Source organism: Callithrix jacchus, chromosome 4, assembly GCF_049354715.1.
Source record: "Callithrix jacchus isolate 240 chromosome 4, calJac240_pri, whole genome shotgun sequence".
Lineage (NCBI taxonomy): Eukaryota > Metazoa > Chordata > Mammalia > Primates > Cebidae > Callithrix > Callithrix jacchus.
In genome coordinates, this window is record NC_133505.1 from 140,655,560 (window position 1) to 140,675,785 (window position 20,226).

A 20,226-nucleotide genomic window follows, 5' to 3' on the forward strand; every position below is an offset into this window, starting at 1 on the left:
CACCACCATACCTGGCTAATTTTTAAATTTGTCATAGAAATGCAGTATCTCTCTGTTGCCCAGGCTTGTTTTTTAATTGACACATATTTATGAGGTACAAATATGTTGTATAATCATCAAACCAGGGCAGTGTGTCTATCACCTCATGCATTTATCATTTCTTTGTGGCAAGAGTAGTCAAAAGCCTCTCTTCTAGCTATTTATGATGTACAATACTTGACTGTTCACTATAGTCACCTACTGTGCAACAGAACACCATAACTTATTCTTCCTATCTAATTGTAATTTTATATCCATTGACCAACCTCCCTTCATCCTCATCATCTTCTCCCTAGTCTCTGGTTGGTTTTTTTTTTTTTTTAAGATGGAGTCTCACTCTGTTGCCCAGGCTGGCCTGCCATCTCAGCTCAACCTCCACCTCCTGGGTTCAAGTGATTCTCCTGCCTTAGCCTCCTGAGTAGCCGGGATTACAGGTGTCCGCCACCACACCCGGCCTATTTTTTGTAATTTTAGTAGAGACGGGGTTTCACCATGTTGGCCAGGCTGATCTTGAACTCCTGACCTCGTGATTCACATGCCTCGGCCTCCCAAAGCGCTGGGATTACAGGTGTGAGGCACCACCCCCGGCCTTCCCTAGTCTCTGTTAACCACTCTTCTGCTCTCTGCTTCTATGATAACACTTTTTAAGATTCCACATGAGTGAGATCATGAGGAATTTGTCTTTCTGTGTGTGGCTTGATTTATTTATCATTATATCCTCCGGGTTCATTAATGTGGTCACAAATGACAAGATTTCATGCTTTCTTATAGCTGAATAATATTCACATTTTCTTTGTCCATTATTTCACTATTGGACACTTAGATTGATTCCATATCTTGGCTATTACAAATAGTGCTGCAGTAAATATCAAAAGGCAGAAATCAACATCCTGATTTTATTTTCTTTGCATATGTATTTAGTAGTGAGATTGCTGGGTCATGGGGTAGTTCTATTTTTAATTTTCTGAGGAACCTCTATACTGTTTTCTATAATGGCTATATTAGTTTATTATCCTACCAACAGTGTGTTAAGTACTCCCTTTTCTTCACGTCCTTACCAGTACTTAGGTGTTTTTGTTGTTTGTTTGCTTTTGTATAACAGCCATTCCACCTGGAGTGAGGTGAGATCTCATTATGGTTTTGATTTGTATTTTCCTCATGATAAGTGACGTTGAACTTTTTTTCATATACTTGTCAGCCATTGGTATGTCTTCTTTTGGTATGTCTGTTTAGGTGTTTTGCTTATTTTAAATCAGATTATTTGTTTCTTTTGCTGAGTTCTTTGAATTTCTTATATATATTCTGGATATTAATTTCTCATCAGATGTATAATTTGCATATATTTTCTCCTGTTCTGTAGGTTGGCTTTTCACCCTAGTTTCCTTTGCTGTAAAAAAGCTTTTTAGTTAGATGTGATCCCTGTCATCTAGATCTAAGAATCATTAAGAGATGAAGCAGGAACACAGCATTTTTTGATCCTAAAATACTATGATAACTAATATTATCATGTATAATACTATGATAACTAGTATCTGTGCTGTATCCCAGAATAGATTATCCAAATTTGTTTCATGGCAAGATTCCAGACATCAAGAGAGTCATCTGAAATGGTATCTCAATGTATTTGTTACTGAGTTCAAACAGTGAAAGATTTTTAAGTTAAATTACAGACATGACATTCCCCCAAGTATTTGAGTGTACATCTCTAAAAAAAAAAGTCTGTCTACATAACCACTCTATTTTCTCTTCTAACAAAATTAACAGTAATTTCATAATACCATGCCACTCAGATCTATTCAGATCCACTCAAATCACTCCAGTATCTTTTTTTTTTTTTTGAGATGGAGTTTCGCTCTTGTTACCCAGGCTGAAGTGCAATGGCGCGATCTCGGCTCACTGCAACCTCCGCCTCCTGGATTCAGGCAATTCTCCTGCCTCAGCCTCCTGAGTAGCTGGGATTATAAGCACGCACCACCATGCCCAGCTAATTTTTTGTATGTTTAGTAGAGACAGGGTTTCACCATGTTGACCAGGATGGTCTCGATCTCTTGACCTCGTGATCCACCCACCTCGGCCTCCCAAAGTGCTGGGATTACAGGCTTGAGCCACCGCTCCCGGCCTTCAAGTATCTTTTATATTGGTTTGTTAAAACCAGGATCCATTCAAGGACCATGTGATACAGACATTTTGTCATTTTAATTAAAAATATGGGCTTTACATTTATCAGTGATAAATTTTATTTTCTTGGTAGTACCTCTTTGGGCTTGCCCAGTAATCAGCAAACTTTTTCTTAAAGGGCCAGGGAGTAAATATTTTAGACTTGTGGTTTATTTGGCCCTTGTCACAACTACTCAGTTGTACTGCATAGTCATATGGAAACACACAGGCATGGCTGTATTCCAATAAAACTTTTGCAGAACAGGGCAAAATCGGCACTGGCCCATTGGCTGCAGTGTACTGACCCTTGCCTAACCTATTATGATCTTGGTTTTGTTTTATTTTTTTCTCATCTGGAACTGTTCTCAAGTTTTGCAATTAATTAAATAATGAATATTCAACTATTGGTGAATCCATCTGTCAGTGATAGCCACAATTTAATGAACACATACTGTATGCTGTGTACTTGGCATAGATAATAATATTTAATCCTTAAAAGCACCCTGGAAGGGACAGGTGATACTATCACCTATTTATAGACGAGAAAATGACGATTTAAAGAGGGGTTAGGTGACTGGCCCAGTGTCACATAGCTAAGTGGGAACACTAGGTGAGAGCCCCCATGTCAAACTTACTTTATACTGTCAAACATATATGAAAGAACATCAACATTCTAAAAGGCAAATGTTAGCTTTTCTCCATCGTGATCATGGGCATGTGTTGAGAGACTGTCAAGTAATGTGTTGGAATTGAGACACAAAATGTCTATTTCCTAATCCGTTATTTTGGGAGCTTTTTAAATAATATGAGGTTAGTTTGTATGGCATGTCTGACTTTTAGAAAAGAGCTGTCTCTAGGACACGATGTGGGTTCATGTTGTGTTTGCAGATTGGTCTATTATCAGTCCTCCCCTGCTTCTGCCATTTCTCAAATCATAAATGGTAATTTTGTGGTTAGAGCCTTGAGGTGTCAATTCCTCTGTATCCTCAGCTGCAACTTGAGTGCATTTAAAGTAGCTAAATTCTTCTTTTCTGCATTCTCAGGTTTATTTAATCTCTTGGATTTCAGTTAGAATTTAGATTTATTTTTGCTCTTGTTACCCAGGCTGGAGTGCAATGGCATGATCTCGGCTCACCGCACCCTCCGCCTCCTGGGTTCAGGCAATTCTCCTGCCTCAGCCTCCTGAGTAGCTGGGATTACAGGCACATGTCACCATGTGCAGCTAATTTTTTGTATTTTTAGTAGAGACGGGGTTTCACCATGTTGACCAGGATCGTCTCGATCTCTTGACCTCATGATCCATCCACCTCGGCCTCCCAAAGTGCTGGGATTACAGGCTTGAGCCACCGCACCCAGCCCTTTTTGCTCTGTTTTTATGACAGGGCTTATTGTGGCCTTTCAGTTTAAATATCTTTCCTGGTGTGGAAAATTTTTAATGTAGTAGTCTTTGATGCAATATGTCTTAAAAGCCAGAAGGTGGCGATGTTTTCCAGTTAAGATTTCAATTCCTTGTAGTTGCTGGAGCAATGTTTTTGAATACCACTAGAAAGAGGACCAAAGATACAGATAATGTGCTCTTGTCCACAAAATCATTGAGTGTGGAAGGATGTGTTTTAACTTCTATGATGCATTTTAATAGGAAGCTAGAAATATGCCACTTTCCGAAGGGAAGACAGCTACAGTTCTGATGTTTGCTTTTTTTATAAGAAAATATTTGACAAGTCAAACTAAGCCATTTCCTTGAGAAACGGGACAAAACCTGATCAATTTATGTCTTAATATTAGCCCTTGGGCAGTGGGCAAATAATTGGTATTTATAGTTACATCAAAATGGGAACAACTATTTGTTTTATACTAAACCTTTTATATATATATATATATATATATATATATATATATTTGTTTTTTAAAACAGATCCAGACTTTACCAAAAAAAAGAAATCAAAAAGAAAAGGCACTCTGTTGTGCCAGGTCTCTGAATAGAACAGTTGTTAACATTTTGGCAGATATAACTACATAAGTGCATATGTGGATATATAAACCAAAATAAACTCATAATTAGACATACAATTTTTTTCTACTCTAATTAACATGGGCCTCTGTCTATACATGTGTAGCTTTATAATTTATGAGCTCCATTTAGTAGTCTGTCGTATAAGACTATACTGTATTTAGTCCATTTTCATTGGATGTGCAGGTCGTTTCTGTTATAAATAAAATTGCAGTATATCATCTTATTTATACTTTGCTCAGTTCAGTTATTTCTTATTGTTACCAGTTGACTGCAGTTTCGCATATATGCACATTTTAAATTATCTGAAAACACACTGCCAGAGTATCTCCTATAGAAAGTTTTTGTACCAAACTAAAAGAACACTGATTTACTCACACCTTCCACATTGTTTAATATTTGCCAATATAAGTCAGTGGCATCTTATTTTTTTAAGTTAGCATTTCCTCAATTACTAGTAAATGCAAAGAACTGCTAAACAAATAACTGATTAGTGCAAGAAAAAATTGAATTTTAATATCATTAGCATCAAGGGATAATGAAAACACATGTCCAACTTCAGTCACATCTAAGGAACTGGATTATAATTATCTTAAATGTTCATACAAGAAAAGACAGTTCAAAACCAAAGTATTCAACTTTATTACTTTCATGTAAGAAATTAGAAAAATAATATATTAACTCTGTGGAAGGAGGAAATAATGGACATGGGCAAAAAATTCAGTAGAGAGGATCAGCTACTGATAGTTTGTTCTGTGAAGAAACCAAAGTAGAAAAGCCTTCCGGTAAGATTAACGAGAGCAATAAAAAGCAGGAATAAATGACACTGGAATGAAAAAAGGATAAGTAGGCTATAATAGACTTTAAAAGATTATTAAGACAGCCATGAAGTATTGTATGTCCAGTAAATCTTAAAATTTAGAAGAAATGGGAAATTTAATTTAGCAAGACAGATTCAAGAAGAAAACAGAGACATGAACTATTTAAAAACTCTTAGAAATTGAATTAGTGTTTAAAAATTTATCAAACAAGAAACAGTTTCAGATAATTTTCAGGTAACGTCTTCTAACCTGTCTTCCAGAGAATTAAAAAAGAAAGAAAGAGAAAAGAAATAAACTACCTTAAATTGTCTAATAAGTCTAGTATAACCTTGATGCTCAAACCAGATAAGGACAATACAAGAAAGGAATGTTACAGGCTAATTCTGCTTAATAACATAGATATATCAATCCTAAATGAAGTATTAGCAAACCAGATCCATCAATAATCTTTAAAAGTCATGCATTAATTGGATTTAGGGACATAACACTGTGTATGTGTAATAAATTTAAGAGAAATATATGAGAATGATAAAACCTCAATTGAAAGTAGAGGTTTTCTCTGGAGGGAACATTGAGGAGAATGTGATTTGGAGAACTGCATGGAGAGGCATCAATTGTATTATAATGTTTATTTTTTAAGCTGAATAGTAGGTACATAGATGTTCATTGTGTTCTTTTTGCCTTTTTGTATATCTTGAATATTTTATACTGTAGGGCCATGGTTAGCAGGCTTAATAGCTTTGTAGGTTTAAATGTCACTTTCAAATGCTATATTTTTGGTAGAGTTGCTTAAACACTTTCCCTTTCGAAGCTATACAAAGCAGTTTAAAAAAAATCATGTAATAAACCACCACTAAATATAATGAAGTATACTGTATATGCGTTTTCATGAATGTTGTGTTAAAGGACTTGTAGGAAGAAAGATTGTTAAGTCTTTTGCATTCAGTGAAAATACGTGGCTTTGAAAATAAAGTTTCAGCCTTGCTGATAGGTTTTTTTTTTTCATGCTGAGAACTAAAAGAAATAGTTTGGAATTCTAGGTAGAGGAGAAATTTAGTATAGTTCAGAGGTTGAAATGTTGGATTTCATAGCGTTGATACACCAAATAATTGAACATTTATAATGTGTCAGAAACAATGTTGAGCCATGGGAATGTATAGACCTATAAAACAGTCTTTCATCTCAAGAAGCTTAATTTAGTAGGGGAAATAGGTGATTCTGATGTTTAAGTGTAGGTATATCATAGTCATAAACAATTTGGAATATATATTCCCTTTGGGGAATTAGTTTTCGTCTTTCATTTAGCTGTTTTGTTGTTGTTCTTGTTTTAATTTAAACAAAGTGGTGTGTGTGTTTGTTTTCAAGAATAACCTAAGCCTTTGAACTACTAACATTTAGTCGGGTAGACCACTTTAACCCATCAATAAATTATGTCACTACACTTAAAAATACAAATGATATGGTAGGCAATCAGATGCTTTGTAGAAATTGAGATTTGTCTGTCTCATTGGGCTGTCATTCTAATTATACTACTGAAAAGGGATATAATATATTTAACTTTAAAAGTAAATCTTTGGTAATATCCAGTTCTGTTCTCTTGTTCTACAAGACAGATGAACTGATTGCAAGTGGGTCTTTTTTCATGCTTCAAAAAATGTGCTCTTTCATGTAGGTTGCCTCTTTTTAAAAAGTAGTGACTTTTTATATCGCATCTTTAATTGGAAACTTCTTATTAAAGCAATATTTTCTAAGCCTGCTTGTCAGATTACTCATATTATAAAATGTGAATACTTAGTAACTTCTGATGAACTATTCTCATGACCTTATTTTTAAAATTTAAGTTGCCGAAATATTGAAAAATTAGCAATTTTGAACTAATTTCAAGGCTGCTTTTTTGCATTCACACAGATTTGTGTTACCCTTTATTCTTGACTCAGTTTTACTAATATTATCCTTAGTTTTGTCCTCTCAGGCAGAACTCAAAATAGTAAATTCAGAATAGAGTAGAACTCAAAAGTAGTAAATCTGAGTCCATTTGTTTTCACCTGTTTAATATAAAAACAAGTCTGTCATGAAATAGTAAATTTGATAGTTTATTCACATGAAGTTTCCTGTTACGTAGTTACTTTGTGGTAGCTTATCCTAAAGGGATGTGCAACAGTTAGGATTAAGTTTGGCTGGATATCACAGAAATTCAACATGAGGGAAATTGATTTTTCTCTCACACTCATGCGGTCTAGAATTAAGAAGTAGGGGGATAATAAGGAGATTTACAGCATAAGGGGCCCAGGCTGCTTCTGTCTTCTTGTTCTGCCATCTTCCTCCTTATTGTCTGGTGCTCCAAAATTGGCTACTTGAGCTCTAGCTCTCACATCCAACCTTTCGACAGCAAGAAGGAAAAAGGGCAGAAAGGCAAAGGAGCCCTTGCTGGCTTAGTTGGTTGCTCTAAGTAGACTTCCCGGAAGATACATAAGCATTTCATTTTATGTGTCATTGACCAGAACATATTCAGGTGGCCAGTTGGCTATACCAGTTGTTGCTAGGGAAGCTGAAATCTGTAGTATTTTATTTCTGCCACATTGTACCTAGCTAAATCTGGCAAACTCTTGGGAAGTAAAAGTTACTTTTTAAGGAATGGAAGGCCTGGATTTTGAAGTATGTAGGATGTCATGGTAGCTTTTTTAAAAATGGCATTTTTAGTGGGGAGAAGAAGGGACATGATTTGTTTTGTTTGTTTGTTTGTTTGTTTATTTTGCTGGAGTCTCACTCTGTCGCCGGAATGCTGGAATGCAGTGGTACAATCTCGGCTCACTGCAACCTCCACCTCCCAGATTCAAACAATTCTCCTGCCTCAGCCTCCTGAGTAGCTAGGATTACAGACACACACCACCATACCTGGCTAATTTTTGTATTTTTAGTAGAGACCAGGTTTCACTATGCTGGCCAGGGTGATCTCAAACTCCAAACCTCAGATGATCCGCCCAACTTGGCCTCCCAAAGTGCTGGGATTACAGATGTGAGCCACCGTGCCTGGCCAGGGACATGATTTGATTCTAGTAATATTTGAAAAACAAATATAGATTCATTGTTTACATTTCAAGATTGTTTATGAAAAGAGAATTAAGAGAACATTTAAGTTTAATGACTTTATCTTATTTGTTTTATTTCTCAGGATGTGATCTTCGTGGTGAAAAGCTAAATTTTTAAGCCACCCCAATGGATGCAGACAGTGACGTTGCATTGGACATTCTAATTACAAATGTAGTCTGTGTTTTTAGAACAAGATGCCATTTGAACTTAAGGAAGATTGCTTTGGAAGGAGCAAATGTAATTTATAAACGTGATGTTGGAGTAAGTATTTGAGTTTTGGTATTTGTACTACATAGCCTAATTTTATAGTTCTATGAGTGATACTAAAATGTATTCATTCTACAGGTAGTTTATGAGCACCTTACCATGCGCTAGTTGTCCTGGATACAGAAGTGACCCTGTAAAAGCAGTCCTTCATCTCATGGAGGTGCAAGCTTTTGTACATAGAGTGCCTGTGCCTGAATCAGCAAAGAACTCATTGGTTACAGAGACATTTTACTGTTCTCTCAGTTTATTTTAACCAAAGAAAGGAACCTTTATGTTCTCACATGTACCCATTCAAATATTATTATATTTGAATGATGCCTTAATATATGATTGTTATATTAATTATCATATTCTTTTTTAATTAACCAACATAGATGGTTTTCTTTCATAACAAACTGCTGAAAATAATATGATTATAAGATATTATTAAGATAAACTGGACAGCTTGAATTTTAGTTTTTGTTAAACCTGTAATATTTTAAAGCCTGAATATTAATAACTAACAAAACCTTAGTGTTTTGAGATTAACATTATAAAAGATATTGAATGTCATTATAAACCAAAGATTGATGAGATGGATATGCATTTTATACATTTATTATGAAAATTAAGAATGTATCTCAAGACTCTATTTAGCTCAAAAAATTAGATGCCAGGATACCTACGTAAATTGTCATTAATTCTTAATACTAGAAACTAACTAAAGATGTGAGTCTGCCCAGATTAATAGCTTTCTCGTGTGATAATCTGGCATATGACAGGGAATGAAGAACTCAAAATGTAACAAAAATTTTAAGCAGAAACCTCTGATTCATTTATATGTTAGTCAGTAAACATTTATCGCTTTCTTACATAGAATGGGCTTTAACAAATATTCCCATTAATGAAAAGTTGCAATGAAAATTTAAATTTGCAGCTTATCTTGGAGCTTAGTCCTTGAACTATTTATACTCACTTTGTAGTTATTTCATTGTAACCCGTAGCTTTAAATGCCTTCCAAAGCTAATTAATTTCTTCTCCAGCTACAACATTTCTCTATTACTCAAGATGCCCGTGTTGAACTTGAGTATGTAATAAGCATCCCAACTCTAGGATGCAATATAAAGTAGTGATGGTACCACGAAGCAGAATAAAAATAAAGCAGGGTTAGGAATTAGAAGGTGATGAAGGGGTGGGTGTTTCCGGGAAATGGTAAAGGAGGGCCTCTCTTCAGGAGGGGACCTCTGATAAGAGACCTGAATGAAGTGAGAATATTGAGGGGAGAATATTCCAAATGAAAGCAACAGCTACTGCAAAGCTTCTGAGGCATGAACAGATTTGGTGTGTGTGAGGAGCCATGTAAGTTCCAGTTATGTGACTGGAGTGGAATGAGAGTTGAAATGTTTATGTACTTGGAGTATATTTATTTCAAGTATATAGAGTGAGAGGTTTCTATCCACCTTGTATTTTTAATTAATCAAATGTCTTTTTGGATTAATATGTTCTTTGTGTTTAGCATTGTACTTGATTTCAGAATGGGTGATTTGGAGAGCAGTTATTGCAGTCTTGGTTAAGCTTGGAGTAGTACTTGGACATTAATATGGCTGTATACAACAGAACCATATGTGAAAAGTAATGCTTATGAGGTAATCAGATTTTTTTCCCCCCCAGAAAGTATTAATGAAGCTTAGAAAACCTAGAATTACAGCTACAATTTGGTCCTCAGGAAAAATTATTTGCACTGGAGCAACAAGGTAAATGCTACTTGAATTTTTTATTTTTATTTTTTACTTTTATCCTCAAGGAAAGGACATTGTCCTAGATTTAACAGCAAAATTATATGTAAAGCTTGCTGTGTTCCTCGGGGTAAAAATTTATTTCCTGTGTGACTGATCATCTTTTCCTTTCCTTAAAACCATAGTGAAGAAGAAGCTAAATTTGGTGCCAGACGTTTAGCCCGCAGTCTGCAGAAACTCGGTTTTCAGGTAACATTTTCAAACACTATCTAAACTACAAATATTGAAGGATTTATTGTTGTAGAATTAAAAATTGTAATAGACTCAAGAAATCACTATACATACTATTCTCGTGATTGAACTTTTTCTAGGTTTTTAATACTGCCCTTCAGCGTGAAAATTAGTAGCAAAATTTGGCCATGTGGGTATTTGTAAAGGATCCTAGCTTTTTCCCTAATTCCTTTCCCATAAAGGGACTTGTTTCCTCACAGGTTAATTTCCTTTTCAACTCTTTTTAAGTTTTTTCACTTCTGACATACACATACAAAATCATTTTTGGTCATCTCAAGAATGCCAGGTCAGGATGGTAAATAGAGAACTGCAGAGGCCTGTTGACATGGGCACACCAGCTGGCAGGCTCTCACACTTGTAACGTGACTGTCACCGGCATGTCAGCCTTATCAGTGTAATTTGATATCGGTATACCTTTGAATAAAATAATTATGTATTATGGACTTGCTAGATCACTTGCAAATAATAGAGAAGTGAAAGATAAAAATGAGATATGCTCCCTCAGGGTGAAGGCAAGGCTGTTTGGGATCGAGACAAATTTGTAGAAGTGGGGATGGAAAGTTGCGTTTCCCTCTGATGACTCAGTCTACTCAGTCCTTCTGAAGTAGACGGTGATAGGAAAAGACTGAATGGCTAGTGGGAGAAGGGGTTCATGCTTGAGGAGGGAGGCAGTAGAGAGTCTTGAGTTGTACTGTGATTTGAGAGTGCTGCCACTTTGTGGTTTCCTGGCTTTCTGCAACTGCTGTGTGCAAGACTGAGCTGGAGGATAGTTAGCGCCTCTGAAATTGTGATTTTAGGAGGAATGTTTGAAAAATAACAAGATGAAACAGTTGAAGATGCTGGTAGGAGTGGCCGAAGTTATTACTGTTAAGAGAGCATTATTTTCGGCCTTGGAACTTCTTTTCTTAGCATGACATCAGAAGTGTAGAGAGAAATCCCGATTAGTTAAAAACAATTTTGTCACTCTATCCCCAAATTTCTGTACTAATCTTACAGAAATGCCATTTTACCTAACTGCATATGAGAAAAACATCTGACTTTTGGAGCCCAGTGTACAGTCTGTATTTACTGACATTTTAAAGTGACATCTTTTCCATTTTTGCTCTAGCAGGATGACCTGGCCTTAAATTTTTTCCCTCACTATTCCCTCTTTTCCTAGTAGTTTTAAGTATTTCACTTAAAGTATTTAAAAAAAAATTACACATATGATTAGAAAGACCCATACTGTTTTAATCATGCAAATACCTCAGGTTTTAATTTTTTTAATGATGTTTTTGAGCTTTTTAAAAAACAAAGCTTTCAATGCTACGCAACTTACAGTACTAAACATACACTTAAAATGTTTTTATCTTGTTTGCTCTTGTTTTTAAGGATTGACAATTATTAAGGATTGCCATTATGAGCAGACTTTTTTGTTTGTTTCAGAATAAATTTATTGAGCTTTACTTCTCTCCTAAAGGTAATATTTACAGATTTTAAGGTTGTTAACGTTTTGGCAGTGTGTAACATGCCATTTGAAATCCGTTTGCCAGAATTCACAAAGAACAATAGACCTCATGCCAGGTAAGTCTTTGAAGCAGATTCTCTTGATAAATTACCAAATTTGAAATTACCAGTCAGGCTATAAACACTTATATTAATTGTGGCTTTTTTTGTGTAGTTATGAACCTGAACTTCATCCTGCTGTGTGCTATCGGATAAAGTCTCTAAGAGCTACATTACAGATTTTTTCGACAGGAAGTATCACAGTAACAGGTATTCTATTATATCGTTACCAAACTTGTCAATTATGGATTGAGTGATACAGGATGCTCATACCAACATAGAAATAATGTCTGATTTGTTCCTATCTGTCACTTCTGCCCTTTAGGAGGCAGTCTCCTGACTTTTAGCACTGTAGATGTGTTTTACCTATTTTTGTACTATCTACAAATGTTACACATATTATTTTGTGTCTGTCTTCTTTCACTCAGCATTATCTTAGTGAGATTTATCTGCATTATGTTCTGTATAATTGTATGTAGATCATTCATTCTTATGTATGGACATTTGAATAGTTTCCAGTGTGGAGCTTTAAAAATATTCTGGTGTGTGTATCCATAGTATGATATATTTTTTTTAATTTATGATATCTTACATTTCAAATACTCATGAGAAACTGATTTTATAAATTTCACAGAGGTTTTACATAAGCAAAATATTAAATATAATTGGTACCTGTTTATTATGTTTATCTTGCTGTATCTTTTGAATCTTTATTTGGAGAAGGGGTAGTTTCAGAAGACTAGGCATTCATGTCAAAGGGTAGCATTAGCATGTTGTGTGACTTTTTAATGGTACTATAATGATTATAAAGTGTACAGAGGCATTGCTTGAGAGTCAGGCCCAACCTTAGGTAAAAATGAATTAAGATTTCTTTAGTGTCCTTGAGCTTTGTTTTTTCTTTCTTCAGTCCTTAGAGGAAAATAACAATTTAATCTCTCAACAAATAAACTTTAGTTTTAACTCATCCCATGGGTTTTTCCATTTTCCTTGGGAACTTTCAAAGCGGATTCCAAGATCCCACCTGAATCTTAAATATGGGACAGCAGGGGACACGTCTGTTTCTTCCCTTCTTTCTGCTCTCTGTTTCTACACTTTGGAACCTGGACATCTGAGAAGCTCCAAAGTCTATTAGTAAATCTCTGCTAAGTATACAATAAAACAATGCATATGCAAAACTGTTTACTGAGTTACTAGATATTAAAACGATAACAAACTGAAGACAATTGACCTGGTTAAGTGGTATGCATTATTTACTTACACCAGGAATATCCTGTGAAACGTTAGTAATACTGAATTGGTTCCCGTGAGCAAAGCATAGCAGCGTGGGGGTAAAATGAGTCAGGAAGGACCTGACCAAGACAGGATGTGGTTAGGACCTTTAGAGAGTTTACAGTGGGTGAATTTGTTAGTTTCCTGGGTCTTTCAAAAGCAGTAAGTGTATATTAATGAAGCCATTTTTATTGAAATAAATTTTATTAAAATAGTTTTCATTGTCCTTTTTATGTTTCTTTTTAGCTATTTAAATGAAAGATTACATTTTTATAAAGCTGTTCGAGAATTAACATACATGTGGTCACCTCATAGCCTTCTGCTTTTTTTGTTTTCTATTGATTCGTATAAGCTCTGAGGCTTATGATCAGATTGGTAACAAACATGTGGATACCCAGTGGTGGTGAATCTGTGGGGGTTTTTAAACCATAGTAGTCCATGATAGTTTGTATGCAGTTTTTTGTATACTTTTTATTCACTCTGGTGCCCTAAAACAAAGTGAATAACCTCATTTTGTGTTTCATATGTCCTTTAATTGCCCAGAAAAAAATCTGTATTATTTTTGCCCTTATGATGACTATGTGTATAATTATATGTGTAGTTTTTTTAAAAAACAATTAACTTGATATTCTCTACTACTTGAATATTTTTAATTCTGGGAAATCAGTTTTTCCTAGTGCTCTGCTTTCCAGCTCTTCTCACTCCTTTCTCTGTTGTGTTTATTACAGGGCCCAACGTAAAGGCTGTTGCTACTGCTGTGGAACAGATTTACCCATTTGTGTTTGAAAGCAGGAAAGAAATTTTATAAGTCACCACTTAATTGGTTAGAATCTCTAACTGAGCACCTTTTAAAACCTGCTGCACATTGGACTCAAAAGGAAAACTGGACCAACAGTAATTGAGGAAATAGACTCTTTTATTAATTCACGGCTACAGTGTAAGCTCCAGTCCCTTTGGATTTTATTCCAAACCTTGCTGTAATATAAAAGGAAGTTTACAAGACATGACATTGCTGCTTTTACAAAAGGACACTCTATTTATTTTCGCAGTAATTCTCATGTCCCCATAAGCAGAGCTGTCACAGTGTGCACTACCTTAGATTGTTTTATTGTTGTCATTGTTCTTTTTTTCCATTTTGAGCTAATGTGTTTTATTTGTGAATAGTCTTTTACATTTTTGTATGCTGAATATGGGCACCAAAGAACCTGTAAAAGTTATCTTTTTCAATTGAATGTGCACAAATAAAAGTTTGGAAAAATCTCTCTTCATATCCATTCTATAACTTTTATTCCCCATTTTCCATTTTATCAAAAATTGTATTCATACTTCTTTTTTTAAAAATCTATGCAAGCTTAAGACTTTGGCTAAAGTGTGTTGGCTTCTTTTTGAAGTGTATTTTGTGTGTGTGTGTGTGTGTGTGTGTGTGTGTGTATGCACCACATGTGTGTAGTATCTTTTAATGCTCTGTTACCAAATAACAAATAGAAATTTTTTTTTCCTGAAGATTAGAAATAAAAACGTGTATATAAACTCTAGGGAACCGGACTAGAAGTTTATAGATAAAGGATAATGTTTTATTTTGCTAATTTAATATGATAGAAAATGTTAAATAACTTGTAAAAGTTAAGAAATTGTAGCTTTAAAAAGAGAAACCTCTTATCCACGAGATGGACATGAGAAAGAAGCTGTGATGAATGGTGCCTCATTTGGACCTTTGTTTTTCTGGAAAGACTCAACACCTGTAGTTGTAGAGAAGTGATTGAGGTTCTTTAATCTTGGGTTGGTGCTCAAGGCTATACTAAGAGTCTTGTCAGAAGCTGGTGTAACATTGAGCTGTTTTAACAAGAAGTGCCCACAAGCCAAGCTGCCTCTGTGCCACAATGTAACGATCAAATAGCCCCGCTTGAATTTGAAAGCCATTTCGTGTGATGTTGTCCTTCCCCTTGCTATATCTTATTTAATGGAGTTAAAGAGTGACTATTCAGTATATGAATTGCTACTCTTAAAGTGATAATAAATACCCATTTATGAAACAGTGCGTCTGGCTCACCCAGGAACCCTGAAGTGGTAATACAGGATCAAGCTGTAGTTGTGCCTTGCCACTTAGATTTAGGAGTTTAGTGTAACCAACAGTAATTATACCGAGAAATAAAGCTAAGTTGAGATTCCAATTAACTTCTCAGGAGAAACTTAATGGAGACAATATTCCAACACAATGTTCCACAAAAACTTGCATTTCCAAAATGTTTTAAAACCTTTGTGGAAAAATTGCAACATCCTAACCTCCATGTATAGTATATTTTCCTTACCATATTGTAAAATCTTGAAAACCTGGCTTAGGCACTGCATTGAATGATACATACTATTTTTATCTTTTTTCTTCTCAATGCCTTCCCTAACCTGCTTCTCACTCCTTCTAAAATAGAATGCAAAGCCTAACTTACATTTTTCTTATGAAAGATTTCATTGAGATTTTTAGACTTTTATTATTCCTTTTTTTTAAAAAAAAAAAGTTTATTTCCTTCATTTAAGATTCAGTAGGCTAGCCAAACTCATAAATATGGAGAATAAAATTACATGAAAGAGTTACAAGCCCACTGTTTTAAAGATTTTACATTTTTCATTTAGTTTTAATTAACAGTAGTAAGGCACCTCCTGTTTTGCAATGTTAACGGAAAAAAGAAATATAGAATGGGGGAAAACACGCTTATATAGCCAACGTACAGATCCAGATGATGGAACCTTCTTAGTATTCATATGACTTGAAAATGGGGCAGATCAATAGCTAATTGAAGTGCTTTATCTAAAGGGAGAGCGTAAAGACAGTGTGACCAGGTCTGGTTTCAGGGCTGCCGAGTGAGCTTCACCTAGCAGTGTCCATGGGTAATTTGCTCAACTTAACAAAGACGAGAAGAAGTGAGTGCTCTGATATCTTCTGCTGGCTCTCCATAAGTACTGTAAATTTTTTTTATAAATAAAAACTGTGAATGTATTTGTATAAATTGTAAGTATTTCCCCCTTTTTATTTTTGAAAATCACAAAGCTTGATTTGGTGTGGGGCAGTGGATATTGGATAAAAATTAATTTGAAGACAAAATTGTTTAGTTACAGACCCAGGATAATAAAAGAAAAATAGAATGCTCAAGATACTGAAGTCGAGGTCACTAGTAATAAACCAAGCTAGGTTGATAAACAGTTTCCTGCCCATTTACAATGAATGGCTAAACCAAAAAATATCTAAAGTATATATAGTGTTTGAACTAGGAAACACGGGGCAGAACACACTTTACCTTCTCTTTCCAAAAACAAAAGACAATGCATGCTCTAACTTGCATTTGAAATATACCATGATAGAACTGAGATCTCAAATCTTTAATTTTAGCTTCCTCCTGCCAATTTTAATGCAGATAATACACTGCAGATCCAGGCCTTTTAGTCATTCTCCTGAGTCTCTGATATAGTTTTACTATCTTACATGGATTTATAGTCTCTCTGCATTGTTATAAGGGAATGTAGTAGATCATGTTCCCTTATATGACATTGAGACAGTTTGTTAGGAACCAGTGGAAAATTCCAGGCTAAATAAAAAGGAGCTTTGGTTCTTAGTATTCTCTTTTTTTGAGGTTAATCATGTTTTAAAATTCTTTTCCAAGTTAGGTTGTTCATGCTTTTAAGTTTTTTGTGTGTCATCCATCACTTACCAGTAATTTAATATGTTACTACTTAAGTGGTTCAAGATTTGATTGTGGATTTTCTATCATCATACCCAAATTTTATTAGTAAGACATCTTACCAAGTCTTTAAAATCAACTGGAGAAGTAGAGAACAGTTCATCATTGTGTGTGTGAAACCCACGTTGCTGGTACAGGTGGCCATCAGAGAGAGGCACATAGTGAGGGAATTGTCCAGATGTCTGAATGTTATTTATTATGTCTTCGGTCATCTGAAAGTCATCATCGATTATAGCCTGTGTGCTGTAACCTGAGGTAGTGATATTCCTGAGGCGTGTGAAGAATTGCAGGACACTGTGGATGACTATACATCATCATGAAAGCCTTAAGGATGCCACTTTTATAGGCTTGACTTAATCAACTTCAACCTAATTGCTTAGAAATTTGGATAAATATCCTAAGGCCTGACTCCTTTTCTAATATTTTACTAACAGCTACTTCTAAATAAATGTAGTCCCAGGATTTAAAAACTGTCTTTTCTATGTATTTTTCAAAAACAGAAAAAATGCTCATTTTTCTCAACTATTGCAGAATTCTTTTAATATTTTACAATATTAACATGAAATTCATAAAAGGATATTTTGCATTAAATTGTAGTTTATAATTCATAAAATAAGTGTATAATCTTCATATTTTTTGAACTGTAACTAGGAATTACTACTGAAATCCTCGCCGGGACCCTCCCCTAATCCAGATAGAATATATGCGCAATTGTCCACACTGTGTGTCCTGGTTCTTTCTTACGTAAGACCCAGTGCAAGTAGTGTCTTGGTAGGCAAAAACTGTACCCTCGTGTCCAGGCCACTTGTGTGTCTGTATAATAGAGCTGCGACTGGCCTCCGTTCATACATACCTTAAGGTAGAGGTTGATGTTGTCTTCACTAGGACATAGTCTTTTCAAAGGCTCTGTGAGAGGGTAGATTAAACCAGCCAGTAGCTTTTTTTTCAACCTGATATCCTGCTGAAAATAAGAGATCACTTAGGACCTTGTACCTCATCTAACTTTTGATCTTCCTTTTGGGGAAGCGGGGATAAAGGCTGTCTTTATCATTTCAGAGTATCTCTTCAAAACTATTTCCATGACACTGAAAAGAAAGCACAAGAGTCACAACTATGCATTGGTCCAAAGACCCCCTCCTAAGTGTTCTGGCACTATCCACGTTCAGAAGGTGTTGAGGCCATTAGGTCTCTGGAGAAAGCTGCCTGGATTGGCCCCTACCACACAGCTTGTTACACTCCAAGAGCTGCTCCTGCGGTTTTCTTTTTTGAGGCTGCCTTGGCACTAATTCTTCTTGGTGATGACTCATAAAACAAATGTTGTTTTTCACATAGTTCCTGAAAGAGAAAGAGGCACTAATGAAAATGTCATTCTTAGTTTACAGTACATGAAAAAAAAAATTGTGTAGGCTATTATTTTTTCAACCACCCAGGGGCTTTAATGTTTTAGCTACGCAAAATAAATACATGTTTTTGCTAGGAAGCCTGCTGCATCATGAAATTTGGTATACCACAGACTTTGGTCAATCTCATATAAAAGGTAACAGGGTGTCCTCTCAGAACACAATCCCAGCAGTCACTCTGTGGGGAAGGATTCCAAGGATAGTATTACATACAGAGACCAGTGGAGGTTTTATCCCAGACCTTACTTTTTTCCATTTCTCAAAGTCCAGCAATGTGCCTATATTTATATCTCTTCTACCTTCTACATTATCCCTTACTCCTACATGAGCACATTTTTCTATAGGATTCTTCCCATCTATAAAAATATGCTATAGTATTTTGCCTTCACTAGAAATAGAGGGCTGCCTTCGAACCTCCCTTTTCAAATAACTTTTTTCTGTAATATAACCAATGATTTGAGTGGCCATGATGTGTAGGTGGTATGGGTTGAGTAGATAAAGACTCCTGTTTTCAAGGAGTTTACTTACATTTTAAAGGGGAGACAAGCATATAATTTGAAGTAGTAAAAGTGCTAATGAGAAAGGTAAACAGGGAAGGAGAAAAAATGACTTAGCTGGGTGGGAGAGGACAGACTATATTATAGAGGTGGCATCTCTCTGAAGCAGTGACAATGATCAGAAACTGGAATGAAGTTAGGGAGGGAACACTGCAAAGAATTCTGGAGACCTGAGAGTTGGGGACAGGGAGATGGATTGGTATCTGGAGGGAACTTGAGGAAGGTATTTTTTCAGGATGGGAAATACTGCAGCTCTGTGTGTGCATGATGATAATCCCATAGAATGGGGAAACTGGTGATGCAGTCAGTGCACAAATGGAAGCATTGGCCTTTGCAACAAGGCAGGGTGTGTGGGCATAGATGTAGGTAGGATAGGAGATTTTGTGACAAGAGGACAAGGTGGTCTCTATTTTCTCAGTGGACTAAAAAGCAAAATAATTAGAGTGAAGAAGTGGGAGGGGATGCTGGAGACTTGAGAAGAGTATTGGTGTGAAGTAATCATCTTCGAAAGTAGGAATGTCAGCTCACCAGGGTAATGTGGTATATTCCAGGGTATTCTTTAAGATCGACTTGAGATTTATGTTCCTAAGTTTAAGACAAGGCTGATAAGCATAGTTGTGTGTTTGATTCAGCCACGTTTAGCTCCTTGAATGCAGGGGTAAAATAAGACTTGACTTGATCAGAGTTAGGGTTTGCCTGAGTGATGGAGGGAGAGAGAAGAAGGTAAAGGGAGAAGGGGAAGTGCAAAGAAGTAACCTTGGTGGTGGGCCATGGAAAGTAAGTAGCAGGGTAAGGAGAGAAGGGAGAATGTGGACTTCCAGGTCCTGGTGGGGCTGAAGACTTGTTGGAGTGCCAATACTTGAGGAGTGGGCTGGAGAGATGAGTGGTTAGAGGGTGAGTGGAATCCTTGTGAATGAAGCAGTGATTGGAAATGAGGCTAGGGCGTGACCAACCTGTTTTTCTGCTCCCCTTCACAGCAAAACTGATGCAAGGAGTGGACTATAGCTTCTTCACTTGACTTGTATTTTGTCCTCCAACCTCATCAGTTGGCTTCTGTCCTCTCATTCCACTGAGCCTGAGACTGTCAAGCCTATGGTTACCTGTGTCTTTGTGTTGGCCTCTCCAGTCCCACCTTCCTACAACACTCTGGCTTTCCTCCAGCCTCACTTTCGGCTTCTTTTCAGTCCCTTTTAACACTCTCTTCTTTGTTCTGTCTCTAAGGTTGGCACCAAACTGGGCCTAGCCCTGGACCTGATTCCCTTCTCTCTCTTTTCTCTGACCAGATAAGCTTATCTGACTCCATGACTTGAATACCACTTACAAGCTGATGGCC

General features: G+C 36.0%; 2 protein-coding genes across 9 annotated transcripts in view; one reads left to right on the forward strand and one right to left on the reverse strand.

Moving 5' to 3' along the window:
• The window catches only part of TBPL1 (TATA-box binding protein like 1), a 32,294-nt gene extending 17,821 nt beyond the window's left edge, over window positions 1-14,473 (forward strand). For all 7 annotated transcript variants that reach the window (XM_035296748.3, XM_078370807.1, XM_008995096.4 and 4 more), the window contains 6 exons: window positions 8,201-8,379; window positions 10,036-10,118; window positions 10,286-10,349; window positions 11,851-11,954; window positions 12,052-12,146; window positions 13,934-14,473. In XM_035296748.3, coding sequence (XP_035152639.1) covers window positions 8,245-8,379; window positions 10,036-10,118; window positions 10,286-10,349; window positions 11,851-11,954; window positions 12,052-12,146; window positions 13,934-14,013 — 561 coding nt within the window. In that variant the 5' untranslated portion in view covers window positions 8,201-8,244 and the 3' untranslated portion in view covers window positions 14,014-14,473. The remainder of the gene's footprint in view (window positions 1-8,200; window positions 8,380-10,035; window positions 10,119-10,285; window positions 10,350-11,850; window positions 11,955-12,051; window positions 12,147-13,933) is intronic.
• A 2,975-nt stretch (window positions 14,474-17,448) lies between these two features.
• Window positions 17,449-20,226, reverse strand: part of SLC2A12 (solute carrier family 2 member 12) — a 66,508-nt gene continuing 63,730 nt past the window's right edge. For both annotated transcript variants that reach the window (XM_035296747.3, XM_035296746.3), the window contains one exon: window positions 17,449-18,271. In XM_035296747.3, the coding sequence (XP_035152638.1) occupies window positions 18,118-18,271 (154 nt within the window). In that variant the 3' untranslated portion in view covers window positions 17,449-18,117. The remainder of the gene's footprint in view (window positions 18,272-20,226) is intronic.